General features: G+C 42.5%; 1 protein-coding gene across 4 annotated transcripts in view; it reads right to left on the reverse strand.

Annotated features, from left to right (window-relative positions):
- Positions 1-7,590: 7,590 nt before the first annotated feature.
- The window catches only part of TMEM248 (transmembrane protein 248), a 71,467-nt gene continuing 60,045 nt past the window's right edge, over positions 7,591-19,012 (reverse strand). For all 4 annotated transcript variants that reach the window (XM_023655527.2, XM_023655526.2, XM_070231781.1 and 1 more), the window contains exons 2-7: positions 18,060-18,236; positions 15,182-15,467; positions 13,638-13,788; positions 12,361-12,544; positions 11,079-11,222; positions 7,591-10,504 (exon numbers count right to left, since the gene is read on the reverse strand). In XM_023655527.2, coding sequence (XP_023511295.2) covers positions 10,484-10,504; positions 11,079-11,222; positions 12,361-12,544; positions 13,638-13,788; positions 15,182-15,467; positions 18,060-18,218 — 945 coding nt within the window. In that variant the 5' untranslated portion in view covers positions 18,219-18,236 and the 3' untranslated portion in view covers positions 7,591-10,483. The remainder of the gene's footprint in view (positions 10,505-11,078; positions 11,223-12,360; positions 12,545-13,637; positions 13,789-15,181; positions 15,468-18,059; positions 18,237-19,012) is intronic.

The following is a 19,012-nucleotide window of genomic DNA, read 5'->3' on the forward strand; positions in this document are numbered from 1 at the left end:
TTTTACTCAAACATCTTGAGCCAGTAAGGCTTTCATCCTTTGCCAATGGATCCAGGGGCTTGCGGGAAGCCTATTAAAACGTCAGTCAGTTTTGAAGTCTATCTTAGCCTTTACTTTCTGCCGCAGAGCTTGAGCCTATTTGGGTCTGCACTGTGTGTATGCATGCAGCCTCTCATTCAACCAGGAATGTGAGGAAAGTTTGATTAGCCCTCTCTGGCTGTCTTTTCCAGGACTTACCTGGTAAACTTCTGTGTAGTCCACTGTCTGTCACCTGCCTCAAGTGGGACTGCAACCTCAGGTTAGCAAAGCTGTGGGCTTTCCTCTTTCATTTCTTATTAAGTTTGCTATTTTTACTGACAATGCCATTGAGCATGGGTTCTCCACCCTCCCCTCTAAATGAAGTCCAATAATGAAGCTGCTAGTTTTTAGAGACAAGCTCACCCTGGTGGCACTACAAGCTGGGGGTGCAGGAGGAAATGGAAGTAGCTCCAGCCAAGACTCACACTCTTCTTGAAGTTCAGCAGTTTTTCCATAAATAGATGCTTTTCTATTTTATTTAATTACCTTTGGTCAACTTCCAGAGCCCTGAAATGCTTGGTTTTGAAATTTTTGTCCTGTTTTATAGCTGCCTAACACTTTGTCAGAAATACCCAGACATAACTGAACCTTTCAGCGCTGGACACATCTTAGGATCCAGCTGGGATCCTCACTCTACCCTCCCAGCCACAGCCCCAGTGTAAAGAAGTCATCAAGCCTTGTTTAAACGAAGCTCTCCATTCAAACACCAGACCTGCCTCTTCTGGTGAAGGCTCAGAAGTTTTTAGGTTTGCCTACTGAGAGGTCCCAACAGTCTAGGACAATAATCTCCAGAGTGGAGTACACATAACCCAGAGGACAGGATGGCACTAGTCAATTCATAAAGGTGTGGGAACTTTTTTTTTCTTATGAAGAAGATTCACCCTGAGCTAACATCCGTTGCTAATCTTCCTCCTTTTTTTTTTTGACTGGAGGAAGATTAGCCCTGATAACATCTGTGCCAATCTTCCTCTACTTTGTACGTGGGTTGCCTCCACAGTATGACTGATGAGTGGAGTAGGTCTGTGCTGTGACCTGAACCTGCAAACCCGGGCGCCAAAGTGGAGCATGTGGAACTTTAACCACTCAGCCATGTGGCTGGCCCCAGGTGTGGGAACTTTTATATAAAAATTAGAAGCACACACTCCTGCAGAAGGAGTGGATGTTCTTCATACAGTTGCCTGGATGGAAGCACCCTCACACTTTCATTCCCTTTCAGCTTATCAAGAGGTATTGCAGTTCATATGGACACTATTAAGGGGAGTCATGCCCTTATATTATGTAGTTTTAAATTAATCCCCACAACATGGACAAATGGGTTAAAAAGACTCCTTCAAATAAACCACTGATTGAAAATAATACACAAGTACAAGCAAAGAACAAGATAATGGCAGAACCAACCCCTTCTCCTCCTCCTACTAGGTGGTCTCCCTAAGTCCCATTAGGAGCTAAGTACAATGATATTTTAATCAGATCTGACAAGAAGCTATCCAGCAAACAAAGCCAAATTAACAAGACTACATTTTCAAATATAGATTGACAAATTCTCAGTGATGAACCTCACCTTAAACCCTTTATGTAGTTGGAGATATGAGCCATTGACATCATGATGTCATCACAATTGCCAAGGCACTTTAAACTGCTGTATTTCATGTTTCTGATTTTATCTATATTTTATTAGGTACATGATATAGAAATATAGTAGTGCACGTACATAACATTCTAAGCAAATTTACATCCATTACGTGCACTACAATTCCCTACCAATAGAGGTCTGAGATAAAGTCCTGCTGGTCTCTGGGGTACTCTTGCATTGGGATCCCATTGGCCAGCTGGGGACTCTCCCATGGGACTGGCAAGTCCCAAACACTCTCCATCTTGGGCTCCAGTCATGTGTCATGCAGCTTTGGGGCAGAACTTTCAGGACCAGAACTCAATACATAACCAGCAGTTATGTCCTGCAGCCTCTGACATCACTCTCCTGCCCTAAACCAAGGTATCTGCTTTATCAATGGGGGCTAACAACTGCAGATGGGCGACCTCCCAGTCCTCTATATCTACCATCAGAGAGGTCATGAGAAATGTCTTCTTTCACATAGTTTGATCTGTACAATGGAGTAGATCACTGGTGGAATTGCACCATTAACCTTTAACTTTTCCAAGGACCAAAGGAGGGAGGGCATGAATAGGACAGTAGGCAGGGTGTATGAGTTCAGCTCTGGTCTTGCCTCTGCCTACTGACCCCCAATAGCTGTCCCGCATCCCCACAATATTCCCTGCAAGGACAGGGGATAAGGTAAGTAGGCTGACTCCAGACCTCCACACTTACAGCTAAAATTTATCATCTACACACTCCACATATTTCAATTCATTGAATCCTCAACGAGATCCTTAGGAAGTAAACACTATTATTAATCCCTGTTTTTACTGATGAGGAAATGGAGGCATAGAGAGTATAAATGAAATTTGCCCAAGGTTGCCCAAAAGTGGCAGTGTCAGAATTTGAACCCAGACAATCCAGCTCCTAATCCTAATCTCCTAACCACTATTAACCACTGTGTTCTCCCGCCTCTCCATATGCAACTATCTGTCCAAGACCTGGTCACCAGTAATTTCTGGCATTAGAACTGGCTACCAGAGGGACAGACCCATCGTTTGCTCCAAATAGGGTATGCATGTTGCAGGTTTACATAATTGGGGATTAAGATACATGGAGATGTACTCAGAGGGTCCCTACCTAAAAGCCACAGGCACCCACACACAGCATCTTCCTTCATCCATTTGTTGCCAACATTTTCAGATTCTGGGCAGACCCCTTCAAGGATTTGCTTTGCTTTGCTTGCCTTGTTTAGATTTTTAACAAAATCTCTCATTTTTTCAGAGTCCAACCCAGGCCAAAATTTCTAACATCACTATCGCTAAAATAGAACTGTGTATCCCATGTTCTTGAAAAATTGCACACTTCTGGCCAAAGTCTTGGTTTTTCACTGTGTAGTTTGGCTTGTTTCCAGCCCACACCACTACCACCTTATGAATCCTCCAATGCAAGCCCACCCACCCAGTCCAATATACAGGTTTCTGTGGCACCAGCAACTTTATGGGTAGAACTTCTTACACCCCAGTGCTATAAGCTATCCTTTTTGTATTTGGGTATGGCAAAAATGTACGACTGTGGATAAGATCAGTTACTCCCTCTTCTAGCTCCTATGGCATTCTGTGCACTAGGGGTGTGTGTGTGTGGTGGCGGGTGTTGTATGCAGGAAAAGGGATGGGGACAGGAATTACACCACTTGTCTCCCAGCCCCAATGCCTGCTTGAGCGGAACCTGGGCTTCCTAGGGTGCCACACAGACATCTTGGGGCAGGAGGCAAATCCCAGGACTGTTCTCTTGGGCCAATCCCCCTTCCTCCTAGAGCGCCAGGAGTAAGGCAGTACCTCTCCAGGTCACAGCATCATCTTGAGGTGTGGGCCACGGTCAGACAAAGTGGGAGGAAGAGGCATAGATTACAGGCTGATGGACCTGGTCTGTAGCAGCTGGGGGATGACAGCTGCTCTAAGCTCCTGGGGTTGGTTAGAGGCCAAAAGCTGAGGTATCAGAAACCTTTCAGTCTGGAGCAGGATGCACAGGGTGAATATGCTGGAGCCCTGATTTTCAATAAGGGACACTGTGGAGATGTGGGGGATGTTTTTGGTCATCACAATAACAGGGGCCCACTCCTTAGATGTGGACTCAAAAAAGCATAAGACAGTGCAAAGATTTGTCACATTTTACATGGTTTCCAGTTTCTTATCCAACAATCAGGTAGAGGTGAAAAATGTTTATAATCATTGGAGCCTGGAACCTAACTCTATTTTGACAAAGTATTTTCTATACATACACAGTAATTCCTAGGAATGCAAGTAAACTGAGGAAGAGCGTACTTTGTCTTCTTAGGAAACTTAACAAAAATCATCTCTCCAGTACCCCTGCTGCAGGAGGCACAGTGGCCCGTTCGACACCTCACCTGTCACTGTGTGTGTAGAGCTGTCCCATTCGCAGCAATTCTCTCACAGATACAAGCATCTAATCCCGTTGTCACCACTTTTAGGGCAGTCGCGCCCAGGCCTTTACTTATTGAAATACATGTGAGTTTATTGTATGTTGTTCTTCTTTTATTCCTTCTTTACATTTCAGCTAATCCTTTATTTTCCTTTTTAAATTCTATCTTCTCTCTCTTTTCAGGATAGTAAAATTCACAAAAAGGGATCAGGAGTGATCAGGTTGAGGTCAAGGTGCTAGAGAAGGCCATGAGGTCCCTGATGTATTACATGTGACCTTGCTTCTGCTCTTGAGTGTGTCCATGGGTAGCCTGCAGCTACCACAGCATTAGTGGCCCCTGGGGCAGTGCTAGGGAAGGAAAGCAGCCAGGCAGATGCTGGAATGGGTGCTCTGGACCAGCAGGAAAGGGAAGGGCCCCCTTCCAGGTAGCAGACCACCACAGTGCACACCATGCGTGCCCGACTAGGAAATGGTGGGAACCCCTATGCCAAGGAGCGGTGCACTTTGGGCACAGGAGGTGGATTGCCCAGATGAGGCAAGTCAACCAGTCGCATGGTCATGGATACCGGTGCAAGGAAGACATCAAGATTCAGTTGAAGGATAGGGACAGAAGGAGTCTGTCAAGGTGTCAGGTGCCTCTGAGAAGGGTTTTCCAGATACAGGATGTGATTTGAGAGCCAGGCTGGTGATAAAGGGGCAGGGGAGTGATGGACTGTTGGATGGAGAAAGCATTTAAAGGCACAAAGGTTTTAACTAGGAGTATTTTCCCTAGCCTCTTCATGTGTCTTTTTTTCCCCTTTAGATCAACAGCTTCTTCATCTTTAAAACAAAGGTCTGGTCAACATGATTTCAAGATGTCAGGCTCCAAAGTCCTGAGACCTGAAGATGTTGTAACTTGCTCAAAATGACAAAACTAATTCTTTTCTTTTCTGAGGAAGACTGACCCTGAGCTAACATCCGTGCCCATCTTCCTCTAGTTTATACATGGGACACCTGCCGCAGCATGGCCAAAGGTACATGGCAACAGGCAGTGGAGCCAGGGCTCACACCTACCATGCTGTGCTTCAGTTCTGAGAACTCCTTTCCTGGACCAGATGGTGAAGGAGTATCTACCTGCATTGCCTCTGGCACGCCATCCCTGTAGTGTCACTCTGGTAGCAGTCTGAGGAATCTTATCCTCATGTGGGGAGACAAGACCCTATAGGACTCCCATTCTCCACCTGGCAATGAACCAGGGCCCCTAGAGCACAGCCTCTGCGCAGCAGGGCCAGCCCTGCCCTCTGCATGGAATGCCTGGGTGCAGAACTCCCCCATTTCCGTGTGCCTTCAAAATGAACCTCTGCCAAGATGCCATCTGTGACCACCCTGGGGCATCATGTCTATCGTTCTCCATCCCAGAAACCCTCTATTTCATCACTATCTGCCACTAGATTATGAACAAACTTAAGTGTTTATGGACTGTCTCCCAACTAGAAGGAAGTCGAAGAGGGCAAGCATTTTGTCCACGCATTGCTGTAACTTGAGTTCCTTGAACAGTGATGGCACTTAAGAGGAATCCCATAAACAGTTGTTACTGAATAAGCAAAAGTTTGGAGGAAAGAGGCTGACTAGTATCACAAGCAAAACTCAAACCCTCTCCCCCCTTGGACACAGCATCATTTATTTGCCGTCTATTCTTGGTATGTTCAAACCACTCCAGTTCAACCATAATCAAACACCCAGCATGGTGTAAGGAGTTTGGGGTCTTCAGAGGTGGAAAAAAAGTGGGCTCTCACAGATGGGCAGAGAAGTTTGTTTGAGATAGCAAATAAATTCACAAGGAGCTTGACAAGACTTCACAGCACTCCTCTGGTCTGTGCATTCATTCTGCTTCTTCTGTACTCCTTGTCTGTGAGTCTCAGAACTTCAAGCACAGTGCACCTACCAGGAAAATGAAACGGATCTAGAGCACTATCTTTTTTTTTTTTTTTTTTTAAAGATTGGCACCTGAGCTAACGTCTGTTGCTGATCTTTTTTTTTTCCCTTCTTCTTTTCCCCAAAGCGCCCCCAGTACATAGCTGTATATTCTAGTTGTAGGTCCTTCTGGTTGCCTAAAGCACCATCTTTAACTTCACTTGATGACGTGGTTTGTGCCAGATTTTAGACGTACAGGAGGAAGGTGTGAACTCTTATCCTCCAAGGACTTCTTTTTTTTTTTTTATTGAGTTAATGATAGGTTACAATCTTGTGTGATTTCAGTTGTACATTAATGTTTGTCATTCATGTTGTAGGTGCACCACTTCACACTTTGTGCCCACCCCCCACCCCACCTTTCCCCTGGTAGCCACTAATCTGTTCTCTTTGTCCACATTTTTAAATTCCTCATATGAGTGGAGTCATACAGAGATTATCCTTCTCTAACTGGCTTATTTCACTTAACATAATTCCCTCAAGGTCCATCCATGTTATTGCAAATGGAATGATTTTGTTCTGTTTTGCAGCTGAGTAGTATTCCATTGTATATACGTACCACAACTTCTTTACCATTCATCTGTTGATGGGCACTTAGGTTGCTTCCATGTCTTGGCTATCGTAAATAATGCTGCAATGAACACTGGGGTGCATAGGACTTTTGGAATTGCTGACTTCAAGTTCTTTGGATAGATACCCAGTAGTGGAATGGCTGGATCATATGGTAGTTCTATTTTTAATTTTTTGATCTTATCCTCCAAGGACTTCTCTACACACACTCACAAATCTCAGAGTTCAAGGACAGAGCAGTGAATGGCACAAAGTGTTGCGTGTATAACTATTTTACCCGTTAGAGAGAGAAGGCAGGAAGAGCTGGAGGAGGCAGAAACCAAGAGCCCGTTGAGGTGTCCTGTTCCTCAATGCTGTCCTGTCCCACAGAGTGCCTTGAGATGGACTTCTACCACCTCTGGTTCCTGCCGGGGAGTGAAGGAAGGTCCACAGAGCCTCTGCCCATTGGAAAAGGGAAGAATTCACATTAGTGAACACAATCTCCCTTTAAAACTAACTCTACAAAAGTAACTGTAGAGGATGCACTATCCTGGGCAAGAAGTCTAGCACATGTGGGAGGTCTGTAACTTAGAAGGCGGAGCCGGCTAGGAGACTGCTTCTGGTAACTCAGACCAAGTGCGCACGAAGGGTTTATGTAACTGAGAAAAGTACCTTTAAATTCCCATACCTATTCAAGCGCTCCCTACTTGTCTGTATTACTTACTTCTCCGAGGCAGGATTTGGGTCAGGTCCGTGAATACTTGTTGGTCCAATACACTAGAAGAGGTTTTGTACTCTCAGGGAAAAGACCCATGTGCTTAGCGACACCAGCTTAGTAGGAAATATTGCCCACCCCTCATCTTGATGATAGGTGACACTTCAAAAGAACAGCTTGCAAAAAACCCTCAATTACTTTTCACGTATGTTCTTCCTTTAGAAAACACTCATCAGACTGGAGGAAACAAAGATACAGCAAATAAATTCAGATGTTTTATTCTGTAAAGCACATATGCACATAGTTCAAATACGGAAAATTAATCTGAGAGTGAATGCCATAACAGATCAGCTACTGACCATCATGCAGCAAGGTAAGTGAAATGGATCCACTGGCCCTCGCAACCCCACAGTGCCTGCAGCAGGGCTGCAGAACCAGGGGACTGAATCCCTACAGACCGCCCGAGAGGATGCAACGGAAATGGCAGGTTCCTATGACAAGAAAAACTTACAAATAGAATCAAAACTGATTCAAGTCATAGAGTGAAAGGACAAAAGGAAAAAGGAAAGAGATCAATATGATCTGAAACAATCATTTTAATAGTAAGTTGCTGACCTTTTATTGGACCTCCAGTCCAAGATGCCTGAGGATGAGCCGATGGTCCCAGCAGGGTCGCCTCTGAATGGCAAACGGGCCCTGTTCGTGATACTCTTCTAATCCTGAGGTCCCCCAGCAAGATACAGCGGGGGATCGGGCCTTGTCTGTAAATGCCCAGACAGTAATAGGTCCTCTGGACTTCCAGACACTCAGTGGAGTCTCTTCAGTTATTAGACCTCTTTTGCCCAGGCCCCAGGGCCTCTCCTCTTCCCCAGCCTTCCTTTATATAGCTGACTGACTCTGGATTTCAGTTACATCTTTGAGAATTACCTGTTAGGGTGGATGTTGGATTTTAAAGTGTGTGTCCTGGCCTCATGACAAGTCATACTGTCCAGGCATTTTTGGCACTTCCTTTCCTCATGCCTAACAGTGTCCTTCCTCCCTGCTTACAGATTCCAGCCACTCCCTGTAATTCAAACAAGGGTAACTAATATCAGCAAAAAAGCTGGATTGAACAAACCAGTGAAACTGACTTTCGCCTTTCTCCTTTTATGTTACTCTCCCAGTTATAAATCTATCCCTATAGTTCTGCTTCATTGGGATTTTAATAATTCAGTAGCAACTTAACCTAAAATCTGTTCTTAATGATATTGATGTTTCTAAAAGCCAAGCCAAATGGCTCTTTCTCAATCTTGTCTTGTAAGAGTCTCAAAGTCTCTAAAGAGAAAACTAAATTAACAGGTTAGCCATGCACCATGTAAGTAACTCATAATACAAAAAAACTGGATAGACAAGTATGATTACTGCGCTTGAAATGTAGTAAAAGGAAGAAAGGAATATTAACATACCAAGTTACTCTTGTGATTAACAATCATTGATAAAAGCCCACAATTGTTTTCCATTCAAGAATGCCTGGGAGGGGCCAGCCCAGTGGTGTGGTGGTTAGGTTCACACGATCCACTTCAGTGGCCTGGGTTTCATGGGTTCCAATCCCAGGTGCAGACCTACACACTGCTCATCAAGCCATGCTGTGGCAGGGTCCCATATGCAAAGTGGAGAAAGACTGGCACAGATATTAGCACAGGGCCAATCTTCCTCACCAAAAAAAAAAGAATGCCTGGGATAAAATTTCGTTCTAGGCCAATATATTTCAGACTGCAGGACTGATTCTGATTTATAACAGACTATAGACCTGGAGTTAAGGAAAAGAAGTGCTGCCAGTCATGCCCAAGATTTTAATTGCCCTTCTGCTATAACATTGCTTGGGAGAACACAGAAGTCATTAATGACAAGTTATTAAGGCAAAGAGCTATTAAGACACAGAAAAACAGTAAGAATACAAGTAACAAGAAAGGACTGGAAAAGATAACACACGATTTTTTTAAATGAAGATAGATTAGAAAGAAAAAGGGATAAAGGAATTAGATTATAGAAATATTAAAGGAAAGAAAAACACTTTTGGTTTTCCTGACAAACGGCAAATGAGAATTGCTTTCCTTCAAATTTACAAGCATCGTTTTCATAAAGTCACTGACCTACTAGCTGCCATTTTCCTTCTGAAGATAAATTAATTGCATAAAAATAAATACAAAAAAAAGAGAAGGAGGAGGAAGGAAAATCCACTCCCTCTTCAAAGAAAACAGGAAACCCTTTCATAACTATTAAACCAAATCATCATTCTCTCTTCTACCATGTGCATTCCAGAAAACAGAATAGCTAGTTTTACTCTACTCTAGAGCCATTTACTTAATTTTTAAGCCTTTTTGAGTGAGAAAGCTGCTTTAACTTTTATAATGGAGGGGACAATAAAGTAGAAAGACAGTGGAATATTCTGTGCCAACTCAACTCAAACAAGACCAGGTTCCTCATCATCCATGTGGAAAATGAAACTTAGATCTTTACCACGTAGGTGACTTTTAAATATTTAGCCTTTTACTCAAGATAAAAGCACAAGTCTTGTCCTAACTAGAGTAGTATTAAAATGTGACTATTTTATTTTTGTCTTCAAAAAAAACTTAGAAAGATAGATATCTTTCCTTGCAAGCAAAATGGAGAAAAGGGTATTATTGTTGTTACTATGATTATTAAGCCACAGACACATAAAATCCACAAAATAGACCGGTGGCTTTGGAAATGCAGTATCATATCAAAGGTGCAGACTGTTTTGAACATTCTGTACATATCGGGCGGAAACAAGAACCAAAGCAGACCTCAACCCCACCAGTAATGAAACGCCCGTGACCTTGGTAAAGACAGCATGGCCCTCTCCAATGCAGTGAGACCACGGATCCTCTCTGGCGCCACGTGGAATCATCCCACCAAGTCCACGGATGAGGCTGAAGGGTTCTGGCTGCACCCAGTGCAAAGCACGTGCATCACTGGACCAATTTCTGAATAGATCTCTATAAATATATACAAATCAGTTACAGGCACTTGAAAAAGGTCTTTGGCTGGAATAACCCAACATCACAAGATAACGTATTCACAGAGTGTCCAGGGCCAGGCTGGGTTCAGCAGGCAACGATTATGGTTCTCTCAGAAAACAGGCAGTTGTGGGATTAGGCATCAGCCAAAGCCACCTAGAAAAAAGCAAGATGAGCAATCCAGTCACAGACCAAAGCCCAGGTAACTCAGCCCCACTAGTACCCTTACTGGGCTCGGGTCCCAACCCAAAGACTAGGGAGCCATACTGCATAGATCTATCAGGCAGGGGAATTACTAAATCCCTAAGAAAAAGTCTCACGTAGGAAGGAAAGAATAGAAATCTAAAAGTCTCCTGCAAAAAGCAGCTGATCTAATGGAACCACTCAGCTGAGATACAAAGTTAACTGTTTTGGAACCCTGCTCAGCAGTCCGTGAGATGATTTCTCAAGCTGACGAAAGTGGAGGGGAGGCAGCCTTCCAGGGTCAGTTGCTCTGCAATGGGGATTTGAGAACAATCAGTACCTTTAACCAGCTAAGACTTGGGTAATATAGTTGAAAATCCAGTATCATAATTTAGGCTGAAGGTAGACTACTTCTGATAAAAAGACAGGAACTGATTTCTCTGAAGGAAAGATGCCACCCACAATAAATGGAATAAGGACTAACTGGGACTTTCTGCATACAGAGATCTCTAGCAAAATGCTGGGCCAGACCCCATCCACTGCTCACCTTTTCAGGACAAAATTCAGGATTGCTCTGACGCAATTTGCTGGGTCTGCCTTTGATAACAGCATAGCAAAACATAGTTATCACCATCACAAAGAGGAAGTAACTGGTGTGCATGAGATGCAAATTTATTAATGAACGGTCATCCTAAATAAAGAAAATAAACCAAAAACATCTGCATTGAGTTACTGAAAGATCTTAATGCTACATTTCTGGAAACAGGGTTCACAGCCTCCAGACTCGCCTCAACTGCAATTCTTAAACCGGAACAGGCGGCTTCCCCTTTTGTCTTCTAAACTATGAAAACTGGATCTCATCAGGTGAAGACATGGTGTTCCTGAGACCACCCACTCCTTCTTAAAGCAGCCCTCTGCCCCGGCTTCTGCACCCCACACTGCCCGAACCCCTCTCCCACAGGTCTCCTCCCCTGAGAAGCTTCCAGAGACGCAGTCTTTAACCCCTAATCTTCTCTTACATCCTTTGACAGCCCTCAAGTTGCATGGCTGACAGTCCAAGCCTGTGTTCCCAACTCCTTGTCACCCGCCCTCCCCCCAGGAAGGCCTCTGCACATCACCTCTCCCTGGAGGCAGCTTCCTTCCTTCTGCCTTCTTCTCACTTTTACAAGTCCCTGGTTGAAAATGTTGAGCTCACTCAAATGCCCCCAGCCTACCAATTTCTACAACTTGATAAAAATGAGACATAAGAAAAAAGGACCAGGCAAAAAGAAATCTACCTAACATATACTGACAGGAAGAAAAGTACGAGCATTTACCAAAAATCAGTGCAGTCTTTTAAAAATGGGCTCAAGTCTAAGCGGGAAGCTAAACGAGCATATTACCCCACAGTCTAGATTACTGTGTCTTCCTCTCTTTGCCTCTTTAAGTATAATCCCATATAGCCCTCAATATCCAGCCAAAGATTCATCTCCTCCGATTTATGTCTAACTTTCTGAATTCCAAAGCTCATACTGACACTAGCCCAATACTGCCCTGTGAGTATCTGTGTGCATGAGTAACACTGTGCAAGCATCTCTTGTCACTCCCATGAGTCAGGCACACCACAGCTGCTCAATGACAACTGCTGCTGAACAAAATGGAAAACAAGAACAAAAGCAGGGTTTTCTTAACCAAAAGGTGGTGTGTTTTTCCGAGTCTCCACCACCACTCCACTTAGTCTCCCAACCCAGCTAGAAATCTAGAATGGCAGAGGCTGAGCTAACCCAAGGAGGTAAACAGGGCCTCCTCAGTTCCCGGGGACAAACACACACACACTTTTTCTTACTTACATCTGGAACAATAACTGTAAGCTTGGGATTTAAAGCATGATAGACTTTTCCAATGGCCCCCTTATAACACCAGAAAGGATTGTAATCTTGAGCATATTTTGTGTTGACATCTCTGGCAGTTGTGAAGATCTTGTACCAGAGCGTGGCATTGCTGTATGTGTCAGGAACACAGTGCGGTGGCTGTCTGCAGGGGAAGAGAGGGACAGACACATGCTCAGTGGCCTGAGACATTTACTTGTGTCTCCCCCAAGGTCCCTGTCATAACACTGAGCATAGCCACATGTGTGGAAAGGAGAAATAAGAGACATACATGTTTCTTGAGATAAGTATCACTATGTTTTTAGTTCAGGGATTTTTTTTTTTTTTAATTAACAATAACACTATAAGCAATAGGCATCTGACATTTAGGCTTTGGGTGTCATATTTTTGCCTTTGGAATTCAACCCACAGTCCCCTCGCATATGATGTGGCCAAAGAGGGACCTGCTCCTTTTAAGCCTATTTTCTCAAATTATCTAAATTCTTAGTTATAACTGGAAGTTTTACATAGAAACTTCTCCATCAGATATAACAACCAACAGCAAATAAGGTTTGACTTATCTGATCTTGTCCTAAAAACCTCCAAATGTCTAAAATAGAGAAATCCTGGGATAATTATTATTTTAAAAGGATTCAGCACAGAATTCTTTTAAATAGGCTACACCTTGTGTATTTCATGTATCTATAGATCATTATGTCCTTTATAGAAAAAGACAAAAAAAAAAAAAAAAAAACCCTTAAAGGCCAAGCAATAACATTGATGGCTGCTCAAAAAATATGAAGCAAAAGCTTCAGAATTAGTAACTGTTTCATAGAAAATAAGGTTCAATTTATGCTCTCAATTTAAAAAATAACTCTTTCTAGATCATGGAGATGAACAAAACCTTTCTCTTTCAGAAGCCTTAATTATGCATCATTCTGGTCATAGGATCAGCTCTTACTTATCTTTTCTGTGACGTGCTGCTTCCAGTGATGGGAAAGGCAGCCTACGAACATGCAACAACAGCCACATGCTTTTACTACCTGAGTGAAGCACTCATTTTCTAGTATTTATATGTAGAAGCTCCACCTTTAGAATTCCAGATTAAATCAAATAACCCTTTAGACAGGTCTGAGGAGTGGCAGTTCCACAAAGTACAATGCAAGCCATCCTGCGAATCTGCTGCTGAAGCATCCCAGTCATATTCACGCTAAACGGAGCTTCTCACACACAGCTACTGGGCTCTGGAGACCACTTACACGGTGACGGGGAACACACCAGGATTGGCTGTGAGGGTCATGCAGGCTGTGAACACCACCTGCTCACAGTGACCATGAAGGGCACAGTCGTCTGAGCTCCAAGCTGCAGGCAGGGTAAAGGTAATGTTTATCTCCTCGTGGGCTTCCCTGCCTATGAAAGAGAAATCGTTTTGGTTTTTTTTTTTTGTAATTAAAGGTAAGAACTCATGTATTTATTATTCTCTGGGATTTGAATGAATCCTGAAATCAAACCCACTCAGGAATCACCCATTAGCCCACAGAAGCAGGATATCTGCCTTTGTGAGATCTCTGAGCCAGACTCTGAGCCTGCTGACCTAGTAGAGCCACAAAATGGCAAAGGGAGAGCAACCACTTTCAGCCAGCACCTGCAAAGGCCAGGCAAGAGCCCCGGCAGCGCCCAAGTCGGAAGGCTGGGGGCCGGGTGAGTTATCACCACCACTGCTTCAGCATTTGTACAGCATTCTTACCGTTTCAAACTGCTTTTACATGTATTGTCTCACTTAAAATCTACCCTTATCCCAAAAACATGAGCAAAGAAGTGTTACTGTTGCCCTTTTACATATGAGTAGATTGAGGTTCAGAGGGTCTAACAGACTTAAGAAAGGTCACGGGACCAGTAAGTGGTGAAGCTTAAATGAAAACCAAGGTATTACAACACCAGAGCAGAAGGAGGTTCACTCACTACACGGAAAACCCGGAAGTCGCCCTGAGCCTTTCTACCATGGGAATAGCTCTCGCCTGTAACAGCCAAGAGGAGGCTGGCAGACACTCCCAAGTTTCCTTAAGGAGTTTAAAGGGCTCTTGGTAACCAAAGAACCAAAGACTATTCTTCCAAGGCCCAGGTCTCTGGCCTAAAGCCTTTCCAGGTTCCCTTACTTTGTCAACCTTCTCCTAAATCACTTACAGTCTCTAACAGGTTTAGTACTGGTCAAAGGGCAGTGCTCAAGGTTTTGACAGATGTTTATTTTTAGTATTATTTAACAAGCACTTATATAGCATATCCATTGTACCAGGAACTACTCTAAGTGCTTGATAAATATGAACTCCCATTATCCTACTCTCTTCCAGAATCCCAATATTCCAAAGGAAAGAGACCAGATCTTAGGCTTTTTCTAGTTCTTTCTAGTAGCTAGCACAGTGTTAAGCTAATAGTGGGCATTCAAAAATCTGTAAACTAACAGCAATATTTGTAGTGTGTATTGAAAACTCCAACATGATAAACCTGAATAAAAATTTTATGTTTGTAAATATTAAGACCAGAAATAGGCCTTATAGTTTCTTCCTAGTTTCTCATTCTTATAGGCTTTTATTGAGAGCCTACTGTGTACAAAGCACTTTATTAACTAAAGATATAGTAGAAATGGTTCCTTCTTGACTTCATTTAGTTCAAACTCAACAAAAGAGGAGACACATGCAAAAATAAAAAATAGTCTCATGAGTATAACCATACACTGCTAATACTCTGTCTTGTAATAGTTGTTGCCTGAGAAAGTCTGAAAGGAAACTGACAAACACTCACATACCTGAAAGTCCAATCTGATGCCCTAAAATGGTTGAGTACAGATGGGTGACATTGCGAGAGTACCCTCCAAAGGGTTTGAGTGGGTCCAGGGTTAGGGTGATTGCAACTGAGATGTTAACTGGGCCTGAGTCTTCCAGGGCCTGTGGGGACTGGGTAGACACTCTGGCCGGTCCGCTGGTCATTGTGCTTTCCGGAGTTGTGGTGTCATTTGTGAGATGCTTTAATGTTTCATTCTCTGATACACACAAGTCCAAATCATTAAACCGCAGCAGAAAAGTATTCCAATCCTTCAGTAAAATGAAATGGAGAGAAACAAGTGTAAGTGGTCTGAAAGTGCTGTCACTTCAGCCATATAGCCATGACCCTAAGTGGGGCATCACACCACAATGGGAAAACTACACTTCAGAGTCAATCATTTAAAGTAACAATGACAATACAGCCATCAGCCTCTCGCACTAGCATAGCAGTGTGGTTTCCCAAACCACTCTCATATTCATAATCTAAAATGTAAACACTTCATTGGCATGAGAGATTAAATATGCTGTGAGACTAAACCAACTTATTCAAGAAAACGTAAAAACCGTAACAGTGTATTATAGTTACAGAAAATAATCTAATCTCAGAATCAAATTAATCCAAACTCATTTAGCAGTTACAATTAGTTATTTTCTTAAAAAATAAGGCTGCCTTAAAATAATTCCTCAAAAGGTAATTCTATACATCTTGTTTTCTTTCTCTAGAATGCAAAACTGCAGTACACACCAAGGCATATGTGGTACTTTCTCCCCTCATCACAGATTTTGGATGCCACCTTAGAACAGGAAGAATTTCAAGGGGAAGGAGAAAATCTACACCCTGGACTGACAGTTAAATCATAAGCAGTTTTTAACAACACATACAGCCAATTATTTCCTGGTTAAACTGATGCCAACATAGTAAAGTACCCACCAGGGTCTGTTTTAATTTTAGCAGAAACCCAAAGAGAAACTCAAGCCGAAACAGCAATGATAAACCTAACCTAGGCTGTTACGTCTAACTTCTTTCTCTTAAGCAACATTAGTCTACAAAAAGTTGCAAATGTGAAGACAAACCAAGTTTACACTTTCGATTATTATAACACTAGCGTTAATTAAAAATGCCAACGGAGCAATCCCCAGGCAGTTGAGCAAGTCTACCTTTCCAGCGTCAGCATATCAGTGTATGGCCTTCAGTAAGACTGCAACTGAACTACATTTTCCCTAACATCTACAAACTCAGCAGACCATTCAAGAACATTAGGGCTGAAAATGAACGTTCCAGTCTCATCCTTTCATATTCTAGACATAAAGAAATTGAGGCCCAGAACAAATTAGGGACTCTCTAATTCCACAGTTGAAGGCAGAATCAGGATTACGTTTTCTGATTCACATGCCAAAACTCTTCCCATATACCCGGGATCCTTATTTGAAAATAAAATCACTAAATTAATCACAACCGAAGTTCTGCAGCATCTTGGCATTGCTCTTCTGTAGAGCTCAAGTCAATTTTGGACAGTCTGCCAAAGCCAATGTCAGTCCCCATTTTGATTATTAAGGGCTAATTATCCAAGCTACATCCTAAACATTGGCCTTGGCCAAGTGTCGAACATGGAGCTCTGAGGGAAAGCAATGCCAGGATGCTGCAGAGCTTTGGTTGTGACTGGAATGGTCATTTTAAGCCCTAACGTGGGTGCAGCCTGTTTGCACAACCTTTAAAGACTCAGGCAGGGTCATAAAAGGGAGAATTAAGCCAGCCAGTACGTCTCTTGGTTAAGAAACTCTCTGAAAGGGTTCCATGGTAGAAATAGCTAAAGCTTGTTATTTTAACTGTTAGAGAGTTCAAGTGTGAAGGTGGGGCCTCCTCCCAAGAGCATCTATGATCAGGAATCCCAGGGAGCTCAAGAGAAAGCCACTATCCCCGTTACACTGCATAGAACTCTCCTCTCCCACACAAGGCACAGACAACGCGACAACAAAGTCATTTCAATCCCTACTCTCATTCCCACTCCCATCAAGGAACATATCCAAGAGGAAAAAGTGTAAGACGGGCCTCAAGGATCTACCAAGACAGGAACTAGTTTGTCCTAAATGAAACCTTATCTACCAGTAAATTCACCATATCACTAATTCAGCATAATTTCTAACATGTAAATTTATTAATAGGTATATTGACATTCACCTTTATTAAACAGAAATTATTAACTTTTAATTGTTTTCTGATATGTAAAAATACACATCTTATAAAATCTGCATTGAGTGTTCTATTACGCCTAGACTAAGGATTAAAGAGCAAAGCCCTAATAATTTATTTATATTGACCAAAATGTAAAATCCAGAAGGCAAGTTTGTAGATAACTGAAGTTTTCCTTGATAAAAAAAAAAGACATATATTTGGAAATAAGATCCCGCTTTCTAATTTCTTTCAGATCTCTTCTTATTCAATGAAAAAGCTATTAGTAGAGCCGATAAAACTTCACCATGATATGTGGCTTTAAAATAACAAACATTTACTTTTTAAAAATTGTAATGAACTAATTTAATGCAAATATCAAAGAAGCTAGTTCTATAGCTTCTTGACACAAACATTTTACAAATATATTCTCCAAAATACACGTTTCTTTGCTGAAACAGTCTAACTGAAACTGGGAGCATTATTTAAATTAATAACTATCTGACTAGATATTTCCTAACAAAGAGAGTCACAGGGAGAAGGAAGACAGAGAACTCTGAATAGATACTGATCTTTCTTACTGGGATAAAAAAAGTCACAACCAAAGAAAAGTATGTGGAGAGCCCAAAGGTGTTTTCCCACTCTATAAGGTCCAGCCAACTTGAGAAAAAAACTTAGAATGTATACTATACCTCTGTCATTTCCGGTGACTTAATCTCCTTGATTTTGAAGAAATAGCCCAAGGTCAGAAAAGCTATTGCCATGGCGCTTACACTGATCATAAAGACCACCAGGGGAGGCCGACTGCTGATGTACAGCTTCAGGTTCTCCAGGGGGTTGATGCTGAACATTATTCTGATCAGCTCCACCTGAAAGGAAGTAATCAGAAAACTCACGGACTGACTTGCCGAAAGAAAACCTATGATTCTCACTTTTACTTCCTTTAATGGCGTTGAGGGGGTGAGGGGGTCACTCATTACTGAACCTCAGAAGTGTTTGATCATAAATCCATGCAAAAGACTAGAAGGAAAAAACACTAAATGTTAACTGTCATTATTTCCAAAGGGTAAGATCTTGAAAGATATGCATTCTCTCTTTTGGTATGAATCTTCTAATTATTCCATAGTGAATATTTGCTACTTCCATATCACTTAAGAAAATCTTTAAGTAGGTTAGTAATATGACACAAATATATGCCAACACATAAGAAAATAAACTGAGGACGCTCTCATTTCCTACTAGTGAGAAGCTGAATTCCATTTATTCAACATTCTGTCTTGTGCACTGCCATATTCATGCCCATCCCAGCACCTGGCACAGAATAGGCACTCAATAAATATTGAATTTTATCACTCCTCTACTTAAAACCCTTCTAAGGCTTCCCACTAGACCTAGGATGAGGTCAGTGACAGCTCCCTGTCACGGCCCACAGGGTTTCATGATCCAGACGCCCTACCAATCTCAATGACTGTATCTCTACCAACTTCGCCCTCTCCCTCACTGGGCTCTGGCCACACTGGCCTTTCTATTTTTGAAGATCAGCTTGTCAATTTCTGCAAGGCAGTTAGCTGAGATTCTGAGAGGGATTACACTGAATCTATAGATCAGTCTGGAGAGTACTGCCACGTTAACAATACTGTCTTCC

This window comes from Equus caballus, chromosome 13 (assembly GCF_041296265.1).
Source record: "Equus caballus isolate H_3958 breed thoroughbred chromosome 13, TB-T2T, whole genome shotgun sequence".
NCBI classification, from domain to species: Eukaryota; Metazoa; Chordata; class Mammalia; order Perissodactyla; family Equidae; genus Equus; species Equus caballus.